Source organism: Eretmochelys imbricata, chromosome 1, assembly GCF_965152235.1.
Source record: "Eretmochelys imbricata isolate rEreImb1 chromosome 1, rEreImb1.hap1, whole genome shotgun sequence".
Taxonomy (NCBI): Eukaryota; Metazoa; Chordata; order Testudines; family Cheloniidae; genus Eretmochelys; species Eretmochelys imbricata.
Genome location: NC_135572.1, coordinates 262,514,096 through 262,537,491, shown reverse-complemented (window position 1 = coordinate 262,537,491; position 23,396 = coordinate 262,514,096). Strand labels below are relative to the sequence as shown.

General features: G+C 43.5%; 2 protein-coding genes across 2 annotated transcripts in view; one reads left to right on the top strand and one right to left on the bottom strand.

Moving 5' to 3' along the window:
- The window catches only part of SYN3 (synapsin III), a 251,497-nt gene that overhangs the window by 89,962 nt on the left and 138,139 nt on the right, over positions 1 to 23,396 (top strand). The window lies entirely within an intron of this gene.
- TIMP3 (TIMP metallopeptidase inhibitor 3) overlaps positions 255 to 23,396 on the bottom strand; it is a 45,869-nt gene continuing 22,727 nt past the window's right edge. Inside the window, exons 2-5 of the mRNA XM_077829134.1 lie at positions 12,739 to 12,821; positions 5,341 to 5,452; positions 4,447 to 4,568; positions 255 to 3,023 (exon numbers count right to left, since the gene is read on the bottom strand). Of these exons, the coding sequence (XP_077685260.1) occupies positions 2,826 to 3,023; positions 4,447 to 4,568; positions 5,341 to 5,452; positions 12,739 to 12,821 (515 nt within the window). The 3' untranslated portion in view covers positions 255 to 2,825. The remainder of the gene's footprint in view (positions 3,024 to 4,446; positions 4,569 to 5,340; positions 5,453 to 12,738; positions 12,822 to 23,396) is intronic.

Here is a 23,396-nt window from a genome sequence, read left to right as displayed (position 1 = left end):
TCTTTATTTGGCAAGGGAGAGGGTTGCTTTCCAAGCCCCCGCCTTTACCAGTCTAGCTGTCTGCATGTCAAACATATTTTTACCCTCTGCAATATGAAATGGAAATCTGGATAGGAAAATAACTCTGTTGGTAGCAGCGTTGGGGTTTTTGTTGGTTGTTTACAAAGCGCATAGATACATTACAGCCCACCTAGGAACACACATCTTTGTAGCAACAAAATAAAGATTTTCACAATAATGTGATTGCAATACTGTAATGTTTCAGCTATTTATATGATTTTAAATTATACAGTCAGTGAGCAGGTAAAATACAGAGCCACAATTTAATGGAAATCCAAATCAACGCCTGACAACTCATTGCATGACAAGCTTCATCTCGCATTCCAAAGCTCGGAGAAATGGCTGTGCTCAATGATTTAATGATTGCTAAAGAACCTTTGATCAAATGGTAGTTGGGTCAGGCCTTGGTTAGCTCCAGTGATGGTCACTTCACAAGTTGTGAAGTGTACTGGTGGAATTATCATTGCTAGAGACGCATAAGAAAGCTCTGCAGTTGCACAGAGGGAACAGAGCAGAAATTGGTCCCCTGTGCTTACGGCCCAACTTGATGATGCCCAGCTGAAAAGGGAAGCAGCCTGATATAGCACCTGATCCTAAAAAGCAACCTAATCTCCCCCTGATATCAGTAGGGCTTGATGATGCTTATTGCCTTTGATGATCAGGTCCATAATTTAAGGGTAGAGACAAGGGGTGGCATTTTTAAGTGCGCCTAGGCACAAGCCCCATTGACTTTCAGTGAGCTGAGTGCTCCTAAACCACTTAGGCATTGTTGACGATTCCACCCAAGGTTCTTTCTAATCCAAACGATTCTATGAAAATGCCATTTAAGCCAAACACCTACATTCTCCTGTAAGTGTCTTCTAATAAATGGGCCAGATCCTCAACTGGTGTAAATCAGCATAGCTCCATTGAAGTCAAACAAGCCCCAAAATGATTGATGCATCAATCCCAACACTAGAATACACTCTTCCCCGTCTCATAATGGCGAAGAAGCCTCAAACAAATTGAAAAGATCACTGCATAGAGAATGCTATATTGTCCCTGTCTAGGATGACTGCAATGCCTTTTCTTGCTGACAGCAGCTCTGCTTCCTAAGTGGAATGAACTGAAGATACATGTCTATGTAAGATAAATAATTATAATAATAAAAAACAAACACAAATAATGTTGTTAAGTGTTGCCCTCCTCCCCCGTACACTCGGTAAAATATACAGTCACCCATTTTGTCAGCAACCCCCCCTCATCAACATAAAACCTTAAAATATTTTTATTTAATAAGAAAATTTATATTATAGTTTTCTTAATAAAAACAAAACAGAACAAAAAAATCCTCCAGTCGACAGTGAAGCCAGGACCATCCCTTCCCCCATGTCGCCTCAGGACGTGGAAAAAGCATGTGCCCATAGCTATATTAACAACAGCTTGGGGGAAACAGAGCACTTGACCCACTTGGAATCCACTGGACAGCTGAAATTTAAAGTTCTAGGAGGTGCCTGTCAAGATGTTGCTTTTCCTTGCCTCACTCTGCCAGCTTTTGCTTTCACTACATATACAACTGCAGCCAGTGTAGCTGTAGGAGGTAAGCCATGGTTGGGGAAGAGGGCATGAAACAGTGATTCTAACCACTACTGCAGGTACACTGGAGTTTCAACATCTTTTACCAAAAATAAATCACTGACTCGGAATGTCAAGATTTCTGTTTTAAAACACAATCAAAGCATTCATTGTTTATAACACCAAATAATTCCACGTCCTGTCAAAAATAGCTTATGTCATTATGTGTATATACATCTTACTTCAGCTAAACACTATTTTGGCAATAGATTTCTTATAGCAATAAACCCTAGTGAGTCTCCCCTTTCCCCCTCTCCATGGGAGTGATTGATTGATTTTTAGTGTTGATAATTTTCATTTGTTTGGTTTAAGATTTTCACAAGGGAATTTTTCTGCAGGAGCTAAACTGCAAAAATTTCAGGAGTAACTCTGTTTAAAAGAGAGAAGCTCAGCATTTCACCTGCTGCATTGTACTTAGGTGAATTACCTCCCTGAATGCAGGTTTTATTTCAAAAACCTCATGATAATAATAAACCTCTCTTTATGTTCTATGGAACCCCAGAACTTCCAGTGTGCTCTTGCCTTCACACTGTGACTGAATGAGCAAGGAGGACATTCAGTCCTTGGTGCTTTTACCAGATGATGCAGTGTCTTAACACCAACTGAGTTCTCCCACTTCTGGAGCCAATCACACTTCCAAAATTCCCGATTTGAATAGGGGTTTGTTTGTTTTATTTACTGATCTAGTTAATTAAACCAGTTTCCCCTTCAGATAGCTTCAGTCTACATAATTTGTGCAGTGAGTGTGCGAAGAGGGCTTGGGGAAGCCAGGGCAAGGAAGAATGATATAGTGCCGAACTGGGATAGTTTTTATATTTTTGTTTTCCTAAAAAAATATAGATTATATTGCTATAGATAATGATACATAGAGAGAGCAAGGGCTCCATAATTTTTTTTTCCGGTGTGCAAACGAAAGTTCCCAGACAAATATAATCTGACTGAAATGGGTGATCTCAGAATTGAAAAGTGATTAAAAACAAATTCAGTATGACAGCATAGACTTTTTCTTTTTTTTAAGTGTTCGAAGTGCTAAAATTTGAAAGAAAACAGGCACTAATTTCATTGTCATCATCATGATCTGGTAGAAGTTATTGTCCAAGAGAAGCTCAGCCACAAGGGAGGGAGGAAAGGAAATGGGGAAGGGACTGTGCTCAGGGATCTGTGGCGTTGATGATAGTTTTATCAGGAGGCGCCCATCCTCTGTACCAGCTGCAGTATCCTTCCTTCTGTCGGATGCAGGCATAGTGCTTTGATTGGGACCCTGAATGACCGATGTTGGAGAGCATGTCTGTCCAAAGACACTCGTTCTTGGAGGTCACAAAGCAGGGCAGGTAGTAGCAGGGTTTAATCTGCAATTATAATCAGCAAGTGGAATAGGGGTAAATTGAAGGCACATTTTATAGGACTTTGCTTTTAAATCAGAAATTGGTGTTTTTGAAATTCTTTTTAAGCACTAACGTGCTAACTAAAAAATTAAGCCCCGATCTTGCAAACACCTAAACGTGTTCTTAACTTGCCCACACAAGCAGTGCCATTAATGTCAATGGCACTGTTCGGGTGCTTAGAACAGTGGTGCGCAAACGTTTCCAGTCATGCCTACCTTACCATTCATGGGATTTGTCGCTCCCCCTCCCGCACCATTACTTGTCTTCCAGAGGTTCCCAAACTTTTCTTTGCTGAGCGCCCCTTCAGAGGTTCATGTCCAATGACCACACCCTTCTTTTTAACAGGGTTATGGGGAAGGAATACCCTGTACCCACAGGGGCCAGGGGTGGGGGACACTAACCATGTGGCAGCTGAGGAAACCTTCCACTCCCTGCAGCAGTCAGGTAGTGTTGGCTACCGGGACACAGCTCCCTGCCCATTTCGCTCCCCGCCTGTGCAGGGCAGCACTGAAGGGCCAGGGTCAGGACCAGAGTGGAAGGCTGCACCCATGAGTACTGGCCCCTGCTGTACAGGGTCCCCTGCTGACTCCAGCCCTTGAGTGCGGCCCTGTCTGCTTTCCTTGCACAGGCTCTGTCTGGCCAGGGTCAGGAAGGGGCTCTCTCTGGCAGGTGGGTCAGTACTCCCGGGGTATAGCCTTTCGTTCCCCACTCACACAGTCTCTGCTAATATCCCCAGCAGAGGAGCATAACTGCTGGGTTGTGACTGTTGCAGTGGTGAGGGAGCAAGGCAGGCAGGGAGCCTGGTCTTGGGAGTCGAGACCACCTGCACAGTGCCCTGTCCACTTCCCCTGCCGGACAGAGCCCCCTCTTAACTCCAGCCTTTCAGAGTGGCTCCATCAGGTCTTTGTACTCCCTCGATAACCGTATCACTGTGCTCCACAGTTTGGGAACCTCTGGCTTAGAATCAAGCATGTGCCTAAGTATTTGCAGGATGGGAGCTGAGTGCAAAGTCTTAGAGATAAGTTCTGAACTTTTAATCACTCAAAATGTTTTCAGGGGGAAAAAAGCTTAACACATTTTCCCAGCAGCTCTGCACATAATTTCGCTGATCTGCAAAATAATGTTTGTGAAATTTTCAGAGATTCTGCCCCACCCTGCCAAATTATACCAAAAGGTTCATAGAAAAGGCGCAGGCAGAAAACTTTAACTTGTTCACTACGTTGTGAAACCCGTGAGGAGCAAAATTTGTCTTGTTTTGCCTTCTGTAAAAAAACTCTTGCCCTTTGGTTCCTTCCGTGATAGTTCACCTGCATTATTGCTATAAGCTGCAATGAGCACAGTTCTAGGATTAGGCTTTTAATTGCATCTAACTGGAGGCAATACATACCTTGCAGCCACAACCGAGGTGGTAACGATGATTTAGTCCTTTGCGCTGGGACAGAGTCAGTCGGTCCCATTTCTCATACAAGTTACACAGGCCAGTATAAACCTTTCCTTCATACACACGGCCTGGAAAACACAGAAAGGGACACAAATTAGTTGTTCTCAGTTCAGTCAGACAGTTTCCTGAGCCTGCTAATGTTCTCAATACCACATGTATGCCTTTAGTCACAGTTCAGCAATCAGTTTATTTTCTTCTATTAGCTATGGGATTAGTGAGTGAGACTATGGCACTTCCACAAGTTGGAAGCTTTGTACCAGCTGTGAGAATCCCCAGCAGCACGCCAGTGACCACAACCATCACATTCCCCTCTGCAACAGTGCAAGGTGTAAGTGCGCCGGCACCTTAAGAGAGAAACAGGACTTGGCATGTGCTTTCCCAATTCTTTTTGCATCCTCATCTTAACAACTCACTTGGTCCAAACAGGCTTTTCCATTTCTAGCTCAGCAGAGCGGTGCCTTGCTGTTTCGAATCACACTGGCCTGTACTGTGGTGGGCACACCAGCTCAGTTATGCATTAATAGCCACTTATTGTCACAAAAAATGCTCAACACTGGATATGTGGTTTGTAAACTGGAGAGATTTAAGGGGAGGGGAAAAAAGTAGAGGAATGTGTTGCTAATGGAGAGGCAATCCCCGGAGACTGGAATGCTACTGACTGATTGTCACTGCATTCTATGTTTTATGCAGTATTTCAGCACAGGGAAGCAGACAGGCACTGTCTTTAAGAACCTGCTTATAGAGCTGACCTACCTACCCCCATTCCGTGTGAGTGTTTGGCAAGTACAGATACAGACAGAAAAGAGGTCCTGATCATGAGAAACTCCAGTGGTCCCTTACCTGTAATCAGATACTGGTACTTGTTGACCTCTAGCTTGACCCCACAAAGACTCTCTGAGGCTTCTGTGTAGATATATTGAACTTGTGGCATCTTGTCAAAGCCCCTGTACATCTGAAGGAATAAATAAAGTTGTGTTAGACTCTAAGGAGGACAGTTTTTCAGCATGCTGCTGGAATTTCCTTTGGATCCCGTAATGGTATCCGTAGGCCATGATTCTGGGCAGTGAACTGTAGTACTCTTGAAAGTGAGGACCAGATGCTACTAGCGGAACTCTGGCATGCTGTAGGTGATGTGATTTGCAAGCCTCCCCCACAAGTCGGCCAATACATTAGCATCTTCACTACAACAATCCATTACCATCCTGCGCTAGCATACCACCTTTCCCACTTCACCTCACTTCTGACTTGAAGTGGTCACATCTCCTGCATTTCCAAGGTTCACAAACGTCGCAAGCTATTTCTGGCAGAAGCTGCACAATTAATTTGAGTTTATGAATCTGGTTTCCTGTAATTTAAACAATTTCTCTTTCCCCAAGGGAGATTTTTTAAAAAAATAAATAAGGCCCAACTTTTCCAGTCTCCATTATTTTGGATTTTTCGGTTTGGGTGCCCAATTTGAAGTACCTGCCACAAGGCCTGATCGTTGGCTATGTTAAGCACTCACAGCTCCCCATGACTTCAGCTGGGGCTTAATATTTCTCTAGCTAAAGAAACGCTTTTGCTATGTATTAAAAAAACAGCCTTCCCCCAAACTAGTACAAATGAGCACCATATTGGTGATATTAACATCTAGATTCTTTATTGTTCCTGTAGAATTTCTCTACCATCTGCTCTGTCCCCACATCCTCTCTTAAGTGGAAGCCCAGTTAAGTTCAAGTTTGATAGAACCCACAAGTGTTCAAGTAGATATGAAATTAGAAAGAAATTAGTTTGACCTTCCCCAGTCTGGATCAGCAGCTCTCTTGAAAGCAAACTACCTATCACGCTGAAGTGTGTGGAGTCATGTGAATAAAATAACCCCTAAGAATGAAGATTAAGGCTGGTCAATATTTTGGGGCGCAGGGGGGTGGAATTTCAATGACTGTTTTCCTAAAAATGTCAACAACAAAAAGTATTTGGCTAAATTTTCATGATGCTTTTCTGCTGGTTTTTTTTTTTTTTTTTTTTTTTTTTTGACCAGCTGTATCGGTGGCCAAAATTTAGACAGAAACACTGGAGGATGAGGGGAATCACAATTTCCTGAAGTTTCTCCCCCTAACTGCCCAAGCCCACAAAACTCACTTGAGATCAAATCCTCACTGGAACTTAGGTTCACAAGAAGTAGATGCTCAGTGCATTGAACCTCACTGTCTCCTCTAGATCTGCCACTATCCTTTTCCCCCTATCTTTCTACTGCATCACCATTAAGACACCAGCTTTGCCAGCTTGAAGTTTCTCTCCCACTTTTATAACTGGAAATATCTAAGCAAAAAAACCCCAAAAGCTATAAATTCTTGTCATTGTGTCAACTGGGAAGTGTCCTGCATACCTTCTCCCGTGCTACACCCTTTTCCTGGAATCCCCTATGATCCCAGTGTCCATGTGTACATTCATTGTTCATTCATATACCTCCTTAACTAAGTTCTTTCTTAAAACTCACCAAATGCCACCTTTCCTTCATTAAGGGCCTAAACCAGAGCCCATTGACTTCAACAGACTTTGGACCAGGCCCAACCACTGCTGCCACACTCCCATTTAAAAACACATTTTAAAAAGTCTTGCTATGCTCTGAGATAAAACCATCTCCTGGGTCATCCAGTGACTTTTCTGTTTGTCTTACCTCTCCATATTTATATTGCACTGATCACTGTGGTGATCTAGCAGTACTGTTACTGTATAACAGCAATATTACATAAAGCAAAATTCATTCCAAAGAGCTTGTATTCTCCAGTCTTACTTCTAATTATGCCTGACAACTATGTGAGGAAAGGATTTTTTTAAAGTTAATCATTCCATACCAGTAGAAGTGCAAGCATCGTGCTTGGAATATGTAAGTGTATACTTAACTGAGTATAAGCCTCCCATTGAATAGTTAATCCTTGCATGCTTTGCCTCATCCATGTGTTGTTATACTTGCAATTTTGTTGCTCTCCAGGGGATATACTTTGATTTCCTGATTTATGCTGTATGTTTGTAGGTGGTCCAGTGGTTAGGGCACTAACCTAGGACTTGGGAGAGCTGGGTTTAATTGCCTGCTCCTCCACAGACTTCCTGTGACTGCACAAGTCACTTTGTCTCCCTGTGCCTCACTTTCTCATCTGTAAAATGGGGATAATATCTCTACCTCACAGGGATGCTATGAAAATAAATTAAAGATTGTGAGGCACTGAGATACTACAGTAATGGGGGCCACACCTTAGATGGTATAAACTATAACAACAGAAACTGTGTCCTTTTGGATAACATCGAGCACATCCTAGGCATTGAACAGGTAACGAGTGATACTGCACTGCCAGATGAGGCTCAGGTTTAATTCCTGAGTGTGTTCCCTTGTTCAATAAATCAACAGGGACTGGAAGCGCTGCAAAAGGCAGCATGCTCCGTCCCTGGAGAAGTACTTCACCTCACATTGCAGTGACTCCTCCAGCTGATTCTAGGAGCTGTACTGATGGGCTCTCAAGAGAGAGTCCCATCCACTCCCCTTCAACTGAAGGACAGTCACTGTGACATGGAGACTTTGGGGAGGGAGTACAAACCTGTGAGAAAACCCAGGAAAGGGAAGTTTTCTACAGAGGACTCTTTCCCTAATAATAAATAAATAAATAAATCCCAAGCATTGTTTCTGGATACATAAAATACCCTGCAAGTTCCATTAGATTAGTAGAAGAAAGTCAGCCATAAACCAGCCTCTCTCTTAACTGCTACCCTCAGAGTCATCCTGTCACCACAGTTGTGTATTTTAGGAAATCTAATGACAGGGAGCAAAGTATTAACAAGCATTGCATGGCAGTGCCTGCTACTGCTGCACAAGTTCCGGTTGTGTCAGCATTCCCATTAGCAAACCCCATTCTTGGGGATTAGGTGGAACTCTACCACAGAAAAGCATATGCAAATCATCTGGTTCCTCTTATTTCATGATGAATTTAGTACTGTGATGTCCTGTGACAGGATTATTTTCCCCTGTGAACTTTAACTGAGGGTAAATTAGACACCAGCTCTTTCTTCTTATGACTGCCACTGTTTCACCCCCTTACCTCACATTAAAGGTGAGCTACAAGCTAAAGAAACAAGCCATTTTCTTTAGGCAACACTTTAGGTCAATGCTCCTGCTTAGCCAGCCTACAATGGGATTGAGCAAACATGCAGAGTATTAAAATCTGATCTATATTTCCTTTTCGGGTCCCTGAAGTCGTTCTGGATAGTTCCTAGAATGCATTGTGATATCACAGCTTACAGTACCAAGAAATTACACTGGTGTATAGAGCCACGTCCTATCAGCTCAGTGAAGATTTTTGGCATGCAGTTTTGAAAGACGTTTGAAGTATTTTAGATCCCAAAAGGGAATAAATAATTACAAGATTTTCAAAACTACAAACCGCTGTGCTAAAAAACCTTCCACTGTCCTGCATCTACGGGCTGGCCCTATGCTCTCCATCCAGGCCCCTGGGCGTCTAACTGTAACATCACCTGATGAATTGTGGGACATCACAGAAGTGTGGGAGCTGGCCCAAAAGAAATCAGAGGACCAAAAAAGAAATACAAAAATAGATTGTTATTACTTAACATGCTCAATGCCACTCAGCCTGGTTAGCCAGACAATTTGGCACATGCTGCTGAAGTAAATCGCTTGTTTGTTTTTCATTTGCGGGTGCGGGAGGGCTTAAAGGTGTCCAGCAAACATGGACATAATAGTTTTATCATCAGTACTGTTTACAGGCAGCTGTGCACATCAAGATGCCTAGTTAGCTTTTCTTTCCAGCAGGAGTAGAGTAGGACTTCACTGGGGTGAGAGCAGGAAAGATGTACCACACCAGCTTCTGCTCCCCTACATCATCCACTGAATGCCTTTCTACTGAGCACTCTAAGTGCAGCAGACAGACAGTGGGGTTTAAAAGAAGATGCTCAGATTGTTTATTGAAAGTTATGTCTGCAGGATGTTCCAGTTAAGCTGAATAGTTTGATCGCTACAGGTTCCTTCCTGTCCAAGATCAGGTTAAAACATGTGACACAACATATCACCCCCACAGTACGGCACAGTGTGCCAATAGACCAACACTGGCCAACACATGCAACCGCTTGTTGAAAATAAAACCTCACAGGCTTTTCTTGGGGACGTGGTTTCCTAACAAAACATTTGGATCAACTTCTGCAAAGACAATTCTCCTCTTGCAGTCTTGGCATAGATACATGGATTAGTGGGATATCTGCTGTAAAGACCCATGCCCCCATATAGCAGCACAATCTAATGCAAACAGAACAGGAAAACCTCCTACAGTTTGGTTTCCCTAATTGAAATGCTTTGGAGTACAACTGGGTGACTTTTCACAATAGAGGCAAATGTGGGAAATGCAAAGCCAGACAAGGTATGAGAACTGAGTGGGGATCTTTTCCCACTCAACTCTCTCACCTTGTCTAGGTTTGCATTTCCCATGTCTGCAGGCAGAATTATGACTAATATCAGGGACACTGCTATAGTCTACTTCAAGATGACTGCCTAAATCCCAGTCAAAAGCACATATCACTATCACAGAGGACACTGTCATGAGGAGCCCTTGGCTGACAGTGGGGTAGAACCGGTGTTATTCCAGACACAGGGAGTTCTCTCGTCTCTCTGACAGCGGCCCAGACTCATGGAAACCTCTACTTGTCTTGAACTAGCGTTGGCTACATTATTCCCAGATTGGAATGCCTTCTCCTTCTGCAGCAGGACAGACACTGCTTTTGCCAAATTAAGGGACTCCTCAGATTCCCTTATTGCTAGACCAAGGGAGTCCTAAGCCCTTGAAGGCTGTCATGAAACTGCTGAGCCATATTTGTTTCCTCCCTCCCTCTGGCAATATTTTTGAATCGTTGTTGGGGATTTCGGCGAGTACGATCTGACCCTCTTCATAACAGACATGGGACAAACAGTGCTGTGGTGACCTTACTATCAGTAATTGGTAGACAAGGCAGAAGTTAACTGCCCTTGCCATGTCTGGTGGGGAATTTATTGTTCACTTACTCTGTGATTCTACATGAGGCGCTTAATACCTGAAATCTGTCTGTGTGCCGGAAGACGGAGAGTGCAGAATAGCAGGAGATGCTACTGGGGAGGTGAATGAGGGTCATGGGCTGCAGCGTGCAGATGCTGAATAGCACTGGCGGTGAGGTGCACAGGTAGAGCTGGGGGGTGGCAAAGCAGGACTGGCACATCGCAGAGTGCTGCTGGTGAGGACTGAGGTGATTGCCAAAGGGAGGGGTGTGGCCGCACTGTCTTGCTCTAGCCAATGTTATCAGTCGTTTCCTTTCATGTGCACAAAATTCACAGACATTTTTCAAAGCAAAGCATAAGCAAATACATAACCCCAGCACTTCACACCCTCTTATGTGAAGTGCAAAAATTCCACTCCAGGGAAAGAGCCCTGCTAAGGCTGACTTTGGTAACGTGAAGCTTTGTGATAGCTTATGAAACAGGCTTTATGTCTCCTCCTCACAGCTTTGTTGCTTAGCTATAAACTGCCTTATAAAGAGAGTTACTGTTACAAGGCAGGCACATTTTCCTGAACCTTTACTTTCTCTAATATGTTTCAGATTTCTGCAACAGCTGCCAAGGCCTTTTCATTCCTTTTCTTTTATAAAAGACATAAACCAGTCTTATGACTGGAACGCTGCAGCCAAGAAAAACAAACTAGGGCTGATTTTTTAACATTACATAACAAGGGGTCAGCTGGCCAAAAAAAAAAAAAAACGTCCAAAGCAACAGGTTAAGTGAAATCTGTTTCGGCTATAAGTAGAACTGCGGGTTCATCATGGTGCAGAAAAGGTTATGGGTACCATTTCTGTTTGTCCGTGACTTCCTGCGGTGAGGATCTAGGTGGGTCGCCTTCCTGGTACAGAGGGAAGGCTCTAGGGGGTGAGTTTGCCTCTCATTTGCCCCAGAGCGTTGGCTCCTGTGTCCCATGGGGCTAAGCCCAGCTCCTTGCTTTGGGTATTACAACCTGGCACCTGGAGACAAAGCACCACTAACTCAAATGTGACCCAGTCACACCTTCCTCCCCCTAAATTGTGACAGAGGGGCAGTAGGGCCCAACTAGTCTCTCTAAGCTGCTGAGTGGTCTTTGTGAAGCATGTTTGCTTTCTCAGTCCAGCTCATACTGGACAAATATCCACATGATAACTGCCACCATTCAAACTGAAAAAAGAACAGGAGTACTTGTGGCACCTAAGAGACTAACAAATTTATTTGAGCATAAGCTTTCGTGGGCTAAAACCCACTTCATTGGATGCATGCAGTGGAAAATACAGTAGGAAGATATATATATACACCGAGAACATGAAACAATGGGTGTTGCCATACACACTATAATGAGAGTGATCAATTAAGGTGAGCTACTACCAGCAGGAGAGAAAGAAAACCTTTTGTAGTGATAATCAAGATGGGCCATTTCCAGCAGTTGACAAGAACGTGTGAGGAACAGTAGGGGAGAAAAATAAACACGGGGAAACAGTTTTACTTTGTGTAATGACACATCCACTCCCAGTCTTTATTCAAGCCTAATTTAATGGTGTCCAGTTTGCAAATGAATTCCAATTCAGCAGTCTCTCGTTGGAGTCTCTTTTTGAAGTTTTTTTGGTTTTGTTTTGTTTTGTTCAGGTCACTCGATTACAGACCTAAAAGTCGCAATATTACAACTGTTCTTTTTGCGGATACAGACTAACACGGCTGCTACGCTGAAACTATTCTAACTGACACGCTTGTTGGTGGTCTCAGCAGAGAAGCCAAGGCAAGAAGAGGCTGAACGACCTATCCCCAGACAAGTAGTCCCACTAGAACAGATGTGAAGCTTATTGGTAGGGCCACATAGAGAAGCCTGCACTTCTGCTGCCTACACTGTATCTGCTGGGGATAAACAGGTGAGGCATGTCACTCTGGCATCTTTCACTGCCATAAGTATTAAGAATAAAGGAAAACCCTAAATACTCAGCATTATGTGGTAGGCATGGCCTACAGGCTCTTTAATCTCTCTCTCTCTCTCTCTTTGAAGGTATGATTCTGTAAGTTGTTGACCACCCTCCACTCCCATTAATCACTATGGATGTTGAAGGTGCTCAGTAACTAGCAGGACTGGGTCCTAAAAGCAGCCAGTGTTAGTGATCAGCAAGTAACTAGAACTGCCTTGGAAGCTAAACCTAGCATGAGGTGGCTACACACATACACACCTTCATCTGCTTGACGGTGTATCGCATCGTTCCGAAGGGTCCATCTTTCATGAGCTTCTTCCCCACCACTTTGGCTCGGATGACTGTCATGAGAGAAGAAAAACAAGACATAGTAAACAACATGGACATTGGGACAATAACATTTCAGGGACTCTAATCCAGATGTTAGATTAGATACTTCAATTCAGCAAAACCACATGGGTGGATGACACTGTAAAATAAAAATAAGATAAATCCCAGGACAAATAAACTACAGATTTATTCTGTATCTGATGCACAATTACTTGCATTCCCCCCTGCACATATGCACATTAAGAAATGTCTTTTTGATTCACAGGGGTTCAGCTGAGTTACCAAAGGCCACTGGGTGCCTTCTGACTATTAATGAAATACTTTCCTTCCAAAGAAAGGATCCAGACCCCTCTTGTGAGACGTGGAACAGCGGAGCTAAACTGAACCTGGTGCCTATGCCGCTGGCAGGAACCTGGTGCAGAAGTTCTACCAAGAGAGGTTTTAGCTGCACCAAGTGGCCATAACTACCACTCTGCTACTGTATAGGGACCAGCATAGCCTAGAAAGTGGGTGCATGGGCCAGGGAGGGGGCCATGAACAGGGAATGTGTTGATTTGGCACATCCCCTCAGCAGCCTTCACTGGTGGGTTTTATATTGAGCCCTGGCTGCAAACAAAAGAGAGCAGTCCTCCTTTGGGATGAATACCCACTCAAGGTGTAGTTTAGACCTGCCAGCACTCATAAATCTGGCCCAGTAATTATATCCTGTCCAGTTCAAATCGTTTGGTGATCAGGGCTTTTCGCAAAATAAACTTGGATATTAAAGAGCTTTGGCTACTTGCAAGAAATCCTAGCTATATTTGCTCAGCCCCTAAGATCAGTCACTCAGGGGACCATATTTTGTGGTGTCAGCAATGGTAGTGTCATTTAGTGAGGGAAAATCATCACCAGGCAGAAGGCAAGAACAAAGCCTACATACACTGTAAAGTCCACTTAAATCCTCAAAATAGGGCTAAAGTGGGACCTTAGGGCTGCATAATCTTTGCACTGAGCCCACCAGAGTGAATTTCACTCTGAATGTCTCAAGGAGCAAGGGGCAGAAGGGCATTCAGCGAATAACTGTCCATTTTTTCAAATTAATTTATTTGTGGTCCTTAATACTGCTCTTGGAGCTCCCAGTCGCTGTGAAGCCACAGCACATAGGTCTGGGATATCAAATATATCAGGGACTCCACTGGAGCTGTAATAAACTGGGCACTCCCGGGTCACCCTGTTTTTAATATGTACTAAAAATAACATTAATCTGCACCCCCAGGGGTATCTCCATCACTGCAGTGAAAGTCCTTTTGTTTGGAATATCTCAGAGCAATGCATACTGGTTATCCATAGTGATTGAGAGAAACCTCAGGACCTAGAAATCAGTGTTGTAGGTTCTCAAATAAGTTTACCATTAATTTTTAGCAAAATGTCCTCCTGTTCTTTGATATTTGGGGCATTCAGCAAATAACTACCATTATCTTTTTTAGAAAAAAGTTTGCAGGTCACCTTCAAGTTTCGGCAAGACAGCAAAGATTAGAGAACAAGAGAAAGGCCAGAAGGAATTATTCAGCTAACGTTCACTGCCCCAGAACAATTCTATCATGTCATCCAAGCCGCAGACGTGGTTTAATCTTTACCATGGCAGAAAAAATGAGCTCAGAGATGCCCAGTCCTAGGAAGGGTAAAGATTATCACTTGTCTTCTCCACTCCCCAAAGAGATCACTGAGTTTTTTAAAAATTGACCACAACCAATAATATTTTCAGTACTAAAATGAGAGCTGAATAAACCTACAAAAAAGTCTTACTTTTAGTATATTAAGCCTTTCTTTATGAAGAACCATTCAAACTACTTCAGCAATACCGAAATAATCCAAAGGACACTACATTATCATCAAGGCAGTGGTATAGTGAAGTATTTTCTGAAATAGGTTTTGGGGTTTTGTTATTCTACAGTGTTTGGGCAAAAAGACATTGGGCCAGATCTGTAGCTACTGTGTATCAGCATAAGTCCATTGAAGATACGCTGAAGAGCTGGCCCAACAATGTTGTCAAGCTTCTGATATTCCAGCAACCAAAAAGGACTGTATACATATTCCATTTCCTTTGACCTTGCTAAAGTTCTGATATTGACTCCTTGGACTGGGAGGAGGGTTTACTTCTTTCAGAGAAATTCAGTACAACTTTTATCTACTGGTAAATGAAGGCACGCCATGGGAAATGCTTCATTTAAACAGGGAAATTGTTACTTGGCTAAAAGGAAAACTCCCGCTGACCAACTTGGTGATTTAAAGGCATGATAAATTTTAAGCGATGGAGGAATTTCAATGGAATTTTGAAATGCAAGCTGTTTTATGACACATCCTAACAGCTTCTAGATTTATAAAGTTTTTAAGTAACATGTTTTAAAGAAGAACAGGCTCCCAGTTGTTAGCAATTCCCCCCCCCCTTTTTTTTAAAAAAATATTCTTTTGTATTACGGTAACACATAGAAACAGCAATCAGAATCAAGGCCCCATTGTGGTACGTGCTTTATGAACATAGAGCAAAAGATGGCCCTGCCTCGAAGAGGTTGCAGTCTAATTCAGATAAGTAGTGGTGTAATAACCAACTAGAAGGAATGGGGAAGTGATGCAGTAAAAAGATCAGGTATTTACTGTATAGGCCAATGAACAGAGCAAACAGAAGGGCCTACTAGCCATCTACTTAGCTATCATCAGTTGGCAGATTCCCTTAGGTCTCAGGACAGAAGTATTTTGAAAAGGAACATGAAGGAAGAGAAGGTAGTGGCTTTATGGACTAGTTCACAGAGGGTGTTCTGTGCAGAAAATGTGGAATGGAGGAAAGCTTGTGGATTTTATTTCTATTATGGCAGTAACTAAGAACCCCCAGCCAAATATCAGGGCCTCATTATGCCAGGGAGTCTACATACAAGTGACAAAGAAGAGAGAACCCCTCTGAGGAAAAGACAACAGATGGATGAGAAAAACAGGGGAAAGGAGGTTTAGGACAATAAAATAAACAAGGTATATCATAGGAGAAACAGGAAAAAAACGTGATGGAGACGGGTAAAGCATAGTGGCAAGGGGACAAAACATACAACTCCCTCTCCTGAAGGGAGAGCCAAGTTTTCAGGGCTTTAAAGGTAAGCACTAGAAACTTGTAATAGAATGCACTGGACAAAGAGAAGCCTGTGGATGGAGTCAGAAAATGGGGTGATAAGATCAGGACCCATCCAGGCAGATGGATGATTTAGGAAGCAACGTTCTGAATGGGCCTGAGAGAAGTGAAATGAGTGACAAGAAGACCAGGACTCTGGTGAGAGCTATTTCACAGAGAGCATGAGACAGAGTAGAGAGGACCAAGGATGGAGTTGGAGACAATGGCTGTAGATAGCACATATAATGGGTTTAAAGGGAGAAGGATGATGAGGCAGTAGTTGCAGAGGGTCAAAGGTATGGGCTTTGTTTTATTTTTAGGATTGGGGAATCCACAGAGCTCTTTAGATTTATGATTAAATTTCCCTTCAAAAGTCCAGGAGGCAGAGTGGTGAAAACTGCTCCAAAAATCACCTGTTCAATGTCTGACTTTGGATCCCATCAATTAGAGCAGGATGTGGCTTGGTCTTTGCCAGTTACAAACTGCCCCTACCCAAAAGAGCATCGTCATAACAAACCAACTGAAAAATGCAGTAATTTCCAGTACTGACACGAGACCCTTGGGGGCCCGATTCTGCACTGGTTTTGAACCTCATGCAATATCATTGATTTTAATGAGGTTGTCTGGGGCATTAGTCACTGCAAAATTTGGTCATGGTCTTCAAAGAGTTTCTCTTTGAGATTGTGCATGTGTGTATGCAGACAGTGTAAATCTAAAGGCATGGCCTAGTATTTACAAGTGTTTTGCTCTTTGTCTCTTGCATGATGTCAGGGTTGCCCTCCAATATTGGAAACAGGATGAAAGTCAAAGAGAAAGAGGTCAATTAATCTGACAGATGAACACACATAGTCTTTTCCTGTATCCCACCCAAAACAGGTTTGAGGGCTTCTCTCTCTCCTCTTCAAGTAACTTTTTGTTGATAGGGCTACTACAGCCAGTCTTTTCAAATACATTCTTCTATAAGAAGGTTCCACTAGTAGCAATTCAAAATCCCAGTGACAACTTATTTGTGAACTCTTTTGCAAATGTGTTTTTATTTTCTTGTATTACCAAAAACAGATGAACTCACAGCAAAAAAAAAAAAAATTAATCAAAACAGTAGTTCATACTTAGATCTGGCTCTCTTGAAAAGTGCTACAGATTTGGTGAAGAATGCCCTTGAGGATTTTAAATACCGTATCTTTAAAGAGGTGGATTGTTTTCCAACTTCCACCATTTTTTCTGTGAACCCCTAAAAATCAGAATGTGAACTTCTTGGGCATCAGAAGTTAACTAGAATGAGCACAATTCCTGCAGGGTTGTGTGAATTCCATCAGGTACCATTGATGGAGCTAGCATACAATGAAGGAAGTAAACAAGAGAGGGCCACGTTGAATTCTGCTGCATATTAAAATATTGTGAATAGGGAGAAGAAATCAGTGTTTGCTAATAAAGGATAAAAACCTGGAGTGAAAGCTCACATTATTGAAGGGACCTTGAACACAATGAAAAGGCAGGGGGAGGGAGGTTAAAAACTATTTAAGATTCCAAATCAAGAACATGTTTATACTTGGGTGACAGACAAATTCAGGTTCTGACAAAATAGATGAAAATTAGTTCTTTCTTCCCAAACCTCAGTTTCCTTAGCAACAGTTTAAATGGAAGCACTTAACGTAGCGCAAAGACTTCATTAAGAAAGGCTGGCTTTGATTTAGGCACCAGTCAACAAATTTACCAAAGAATCAGAGAATCCAGAACTAGGGTCTTTCTAAGTAAAAGTATGTCTCCCCTTACAGCTGGGATGTGTAATTCCCACCTTGGGTAGATGTACACACACACTATTCTGCTCAAGCTAGCATGCTAAAAACAGCAGTGTGGGGTTGCAGTGGTATGGGCTAGATGCCAGAGTCCATGCCCGCCTGATCCCTGGGAATATACATGGTCAGCTAGCTCAAACTACTGCCCATCCTGCTGTGGCCACATTGCTATTTTTAGGTGAGAGCTCAAGCACAGCTAGTGTGTGTACGTTTATTCTAGCTGGGAATGATCCCTCCTAACTGCTGTGTAGACATACCCTAAGTGAAAGAGGGTCCCACTTTCAATTAATGCAATAGTTGTGAACAGGCAGAGTGATTCACTAGTTCAATTAATGGTCCTTTGTGCCTCTCCTCCCTGTTCTTAAGGCTTTTATGCCTCAGGATGGTCAGACAGCAGTAACTCCAACTAAGGGTATGTCTTCACTAGCAACGTTAAAGTGCTGCCGTGGCAGCGCTTTAACGTGGCTGTGTAGTCACGGCACCAGCGCTGGGAGAGAGCTCTCCCAGTGCTCTAAGAAAACACCTCCACGAGGGGAGTAGCTCCCAGCGCTGGTGCACTGTCTACACTGCCATGTTACAGCACTGAAACTTGCAGCACTCAGTGGGGTGTTGTTTCACACTCCTGAGCGAGAAAGTTGCAGCGCTGTAAAGTGACAGTGTAGACAAGGCCAAACTCATCTTGATCAAAACCATGCAAAACAAAACACACTAGTCTGGGCTCCAGTGAATGAGTAGAATCCTCCTTACTCCAAGGCAGCCAGCCTGGGTTTCCACCAGAGAACCTGATGGGCCTGCAGTCTCAGACTCCATCTCATTCTCTTCCCCGAGCACCTGTGCACGCCAAAGGAAAAGCCACACTCTTTGCCAGGGACCAGATAATGTTCTAATTTGAGTCTACTCCTATCTTCTCTGGGACTAAAATCCTGCTCCCAGAGACCAGACTGTTGTATCTGCCATGTAACTGCATGAAAGCTGGAATGGGAGGGAATCCTCCCACCCAGGCTGTTGAATGGGAGTGAAGCTGCTCTGCAGTTGTGGCTCCAGCCAAATGGTCCCTTCCCTGTGGCTCTTCCAGGCCTAGCCTGCCCCGAGACCCTCCTTCTGAGAGCATGCTGCGAGTCTGCCCAGAGTAGGGCTCTGTGCTATGGATTTGCAGCCCTATCCAGCTTCACCAAATCCTGCCCTTTCCCCACACAGTGAGAACCTCCACTAGCTTTATTGCCAGAAAACCTCTTCCCACCTGGGCAGAGGGTACAGAATGTGTCCCTTACTGATTCGGGACCTTAAAAATAAACTAAACATTGTCTGCAAAAAGAAAAGGAGTACTTGTGGCACCTTAGAGACTAACAAATTTATTTGAGCATGGGCTTTCGTGAGGAAAGCTTACGCTCAAATAAATTTGTTAGTCTCTAAGGTGCCACAAGTACTCCTTTTCTTTTTGTGGATACAGACTAACACGGCTGCTACTCCTAAACATTGTCTGTTTTCCCTACTCATTTTTAAAATGTTATGCTCTATATAGCACCTAAAGTTGACAGTATTTCTGTTACAAATTCAATCCAAGATATCTAACAAAGCACATTTACTTGTGGAGATTCCTATTTTATCAACAAAATGCTGCTAACCAGCAAAAGGTGCGGTGAGCACTCCCCCTGAACTCTCCCTTTCTCCCTGGAGTCCTATTACAATCCTGCTATTGCGGATGGGAAACGTTATCCCACACAAGTGGTCACCAAAATAGCTGCATATTTTTAAACCACAGCCCCTTTGAAGTGGGGCCTATAAAAATACTCCGATCCAAGATGAATGTTTCTCAGTACTTTGGGGTTTCAGGTTGGGTCACTTTGTGGGATTTGAGCGGTTGGCAAAGTCTCATGAGTGATTCATAATTATTTATATGAAGCTAAATTAGATGGGGATATAAATCTTTGATAAGATAAGCAAGGCAGCCACACTATGATTCAAAAAGAACCCAATGGACTGACTCTCAAATCTGATGTTCATTTCCTTTAAAATGTATTTGGGGTGGGGGGGGGTATTTAGTTGTGGTTCTGAACAAATAATTTTTACAAATCCTACTCTCCGCTTGGGCTCTGGAGATTTATACAGCATGAATGCCAAAAAAGGACAAGAGCATATTTATATCTTTTTTCCTTTGGTGTGTGTTTTTTTAAAATGGGTAAATTTAGTGCTTAGGAAAGCACAGAACTGACAGCAGCATAGCACTATGCAGGCATCCCCTTTGCAACTTATTATTTATTATTTGAATTCCCATAGCATCCACAATGTGGTAGGCACTGCCTACCCACACATACCCTGCTCTATGGGACTGACCCAGACCTTTCCCTTGACTTCAGTAGACATTGGATCAGGCCCTAAGAAGGTAAGCAACATGGGAAGGGCTTAAGGGCAGGGAGAGAATACAGACAGGTTTGGTTTATTTTGTTACATAAATATGCATCAGTTCTAGCCAACCACTCCTTGACCTATCCATTATTAGTTACCCAGTTCCCTGAAGGAGTCACAGAAGCAATGGGTCTTCAGGTGGGATTTGAGGTAGGAGACGACAGTGGCCTCACAAGTCAGATCACGAAGGGCAGCATGGAAGACCAGGCACAGGCAGTTGTGAGAGAATGGGACAATTGGTAGATTAAGGCTAGAACCATTTGCAGGGCTGAGGCGATGATGTGACACAAGAGGACTTGTAATTATTCTATGGTGACATGCATGCACACACCAGCTAAACAACACATGTGTGGCATGGGTAAGAGAACTCTGGAGCTCTTACTCCCATCTGAAAAACAAAGGCCTCTACTGCCTTAGCTAAAGTGGAATTTCCATTAGCTGTCAGTAATGTTAAGGTCTGTATTCTTTCTTGTAGGCCGGAAACTAGATGGTAACATCACAAATGTAACATTATGTTAATCAGAGGGCAGTGGTGCTTACTATCCAGTGCATTGGAAGCTCTATCAATGTTAATCTGCAGAACTCACTGCCATCTGAGTCCCAGAGTCTTCTTACCAGAGAGTACTAGTTGTCACAAATGTAGGTTTTTCCTTTTACATGGGGGCAGACCCTTTTAGGGACAGGGATTAATCCCAAATCCATTTCAGTTGTGACCCAGTAATCAAAGACTGATCAAGACAGAAACTCCGAGGCTTTTCATTTCGGTTCCAAGGATTTCATTTATCAGTGAGTCATTTTGGCAATTTTAAGTGGATCTGGTTCAGAAAAAAAATCCGCAGTGCATTTAAATAATTTAGGGCATAGGAAGATTTATGTATGCAGTATGGAAACAGTGGTGACAAGATGTCTTCCCAGTTGCCGTGATATATAGATTGCAAAACACCACAATGCCCTGCAGTCAGCTGAATGAGTAGAATGGATTAGAAGCAGAACTGTGGCTAGCAATGGAGCAGCCTCTAGGAAGTGCCATGGGACAACATAGACAGAGCCACAGGCTGGGGATAATGAACTAAGCTATGAGAGGAACCACACACACAAGTGTGGACACATGCATGTGGGATAACAAGGGATGCATGGGAGGGATGAAGGGGGTGGGGAGGAGTTCTAATTGTTCATCCACAGGCAGAAGCAGTCAAAGCAAAAGATATGGGATCAGCAATGGGGCAAAGAAATTATACCCCAACAAGATCACTGACTGGATCAGAGCCTGGCCAAGCAAAAATTTATTTGCCTCCAGGAGCAGGATGGACTTGAAGGGGCAGCTTGTACTCATCCTATGTTTACCTTTTACTGCAACAGAGGCTTTCTACCGAGGGTATTTGCATCTTTCCTTTCTGCCTGCCCTGGTAAGAATGCCTTCCTGCTCAGATGTGCATGTGAGGGTTTGTGGGGAACAGACCAATGGCTGCATCCTGCAGGGCCTAAGCAGGTGAAGTGTCTACAACTCATGGCACACCTCGCATGCGACCAAGAATCTGAGAAGTTTAATGTAGCAATCACAAGGACCTCCTTGGGTGGGAGTCCCTCACGCTGCTTTCTAGGGCTGAGTAAATGCTGATGATCATTCTTAGCTGATCTGTCCTTGCAACAGACTCGCTCTCCGTCTCATGGGCTGCATTCTTTTCCACACCCCTCAGGCTGATCTGTTAGTAATTACACCAGCGGGGCTCGCTTTCTGCATCATTGAGGAGCACAACTGCAGGCCAACCATGACCCTTTGGCAAGGCGCTCTTGCCTAGTTTTATCTAGGCTCTTGGGAGCCTTTGCTAAATTGTCTGAGGGCTATGTGAGAGACAAGTGGGTGGGGTGGGTGGAGGATGGGGAGGGGAGAAAAGTAGCAGTAACCCACTCACTCCCACTACTTCCCCAGAAAAGCCAAAGGTGGGGTTAAATATAGTGAGTACTCCAGCAAAAGATGGGAAAATAATGTTTACTCTCCCCATGGGTTGTTTTGCCTTAATCTGCATGTACCAGAGTAAGAGCCACCTCCTCGTATCATCACCACACTAAGTGAATTAAAACTAGAGGGTTCTTCACACATTTGTATGTTTAGGGGGGAGGGTGAAGTGGCGGGCATGAGAAAATACTGGAGAAGGAAACTCCTTTTTTACCTATCCCTTCCAACCAAAGCCACTACAGTGCACCAACCCAGGCTTCCTGTTCCCCTGGAACTAGCCACTGCCAGAAGAGCTGCTACACAGCACCATAAAGAGGGGAGGTGGGGAGGCATGGAGAAGAAGCACACTGCCTCCACAGTGCTGCCAGGGAATGGGAGACCTAAATGTTGATCTCGTGCCCCTTCAACCACACATATCATGAAAAGTGGCTGACGCACTCACAGTGCTGAGCACCTGCCGTCTGAAAAATCTGGCATCTCATGTGAGGCACCCAAAATCACCAGTCACTTTTGAAAGTATCGGACTTTCTTGTAACAATTAGAATGGACATTGCACTTTCGTTCACTGAGCATGGAGAAGAGATTATATTTTGTAACTAGCTGTCGTGACTCCATCTCTGTTAATGCCATGGCTCCCATTCACCAGTTCAGGTGTTACAGAAGAGTAATAGTACAGGACAGAGGTATGGCATTTGTGTGAACACTTTATGCCTTGCTGTGAACCTAAGGTGTGCTCCTGCTGTAGACTTAAGTCAGATGGATGCAATGCAAGCATTGCAGTTTATGACTTACAGTAGTTTAGCAAACTGGCTGGAACTCCATAGATTAGACCGGGGGTTCTCAAACTTCGAGTCGTAACCTTATTATGTGGGGGTTCACGAGCTGCAGCCTCCATCCCAAACACCACTTCACCTTCAGCATTTATAATAGTGTTAAATTTTTTTAAGTGTTTTAATTTAAAAGGAGGGGGAGGTCACACTCAGAGGCTTGCTGTGAAAGGGGTCACCAGTACAAAAGTTTGAGAACTACTGGATTAGACACGTGAACTGTATTAACTGAGGCACTGGACCAGATATTGCTGCCAAACCTATAGACAGAAGAGGGTGTTCTGACTCACAGGGATTCCATCCTTCAGGTTGGAATGAGTGAGATATTTGCCACTTGTCGTAATGTCACCAGGTGTGGGGCAAAAGTTGCTTCATGGTGACAGAGATCTCTAAGGAAGACTTGAGTCTGCCCGAAGACAAATGCAGACACCACTCCTGGACACATCCTTCTAGAGCCAGATGGA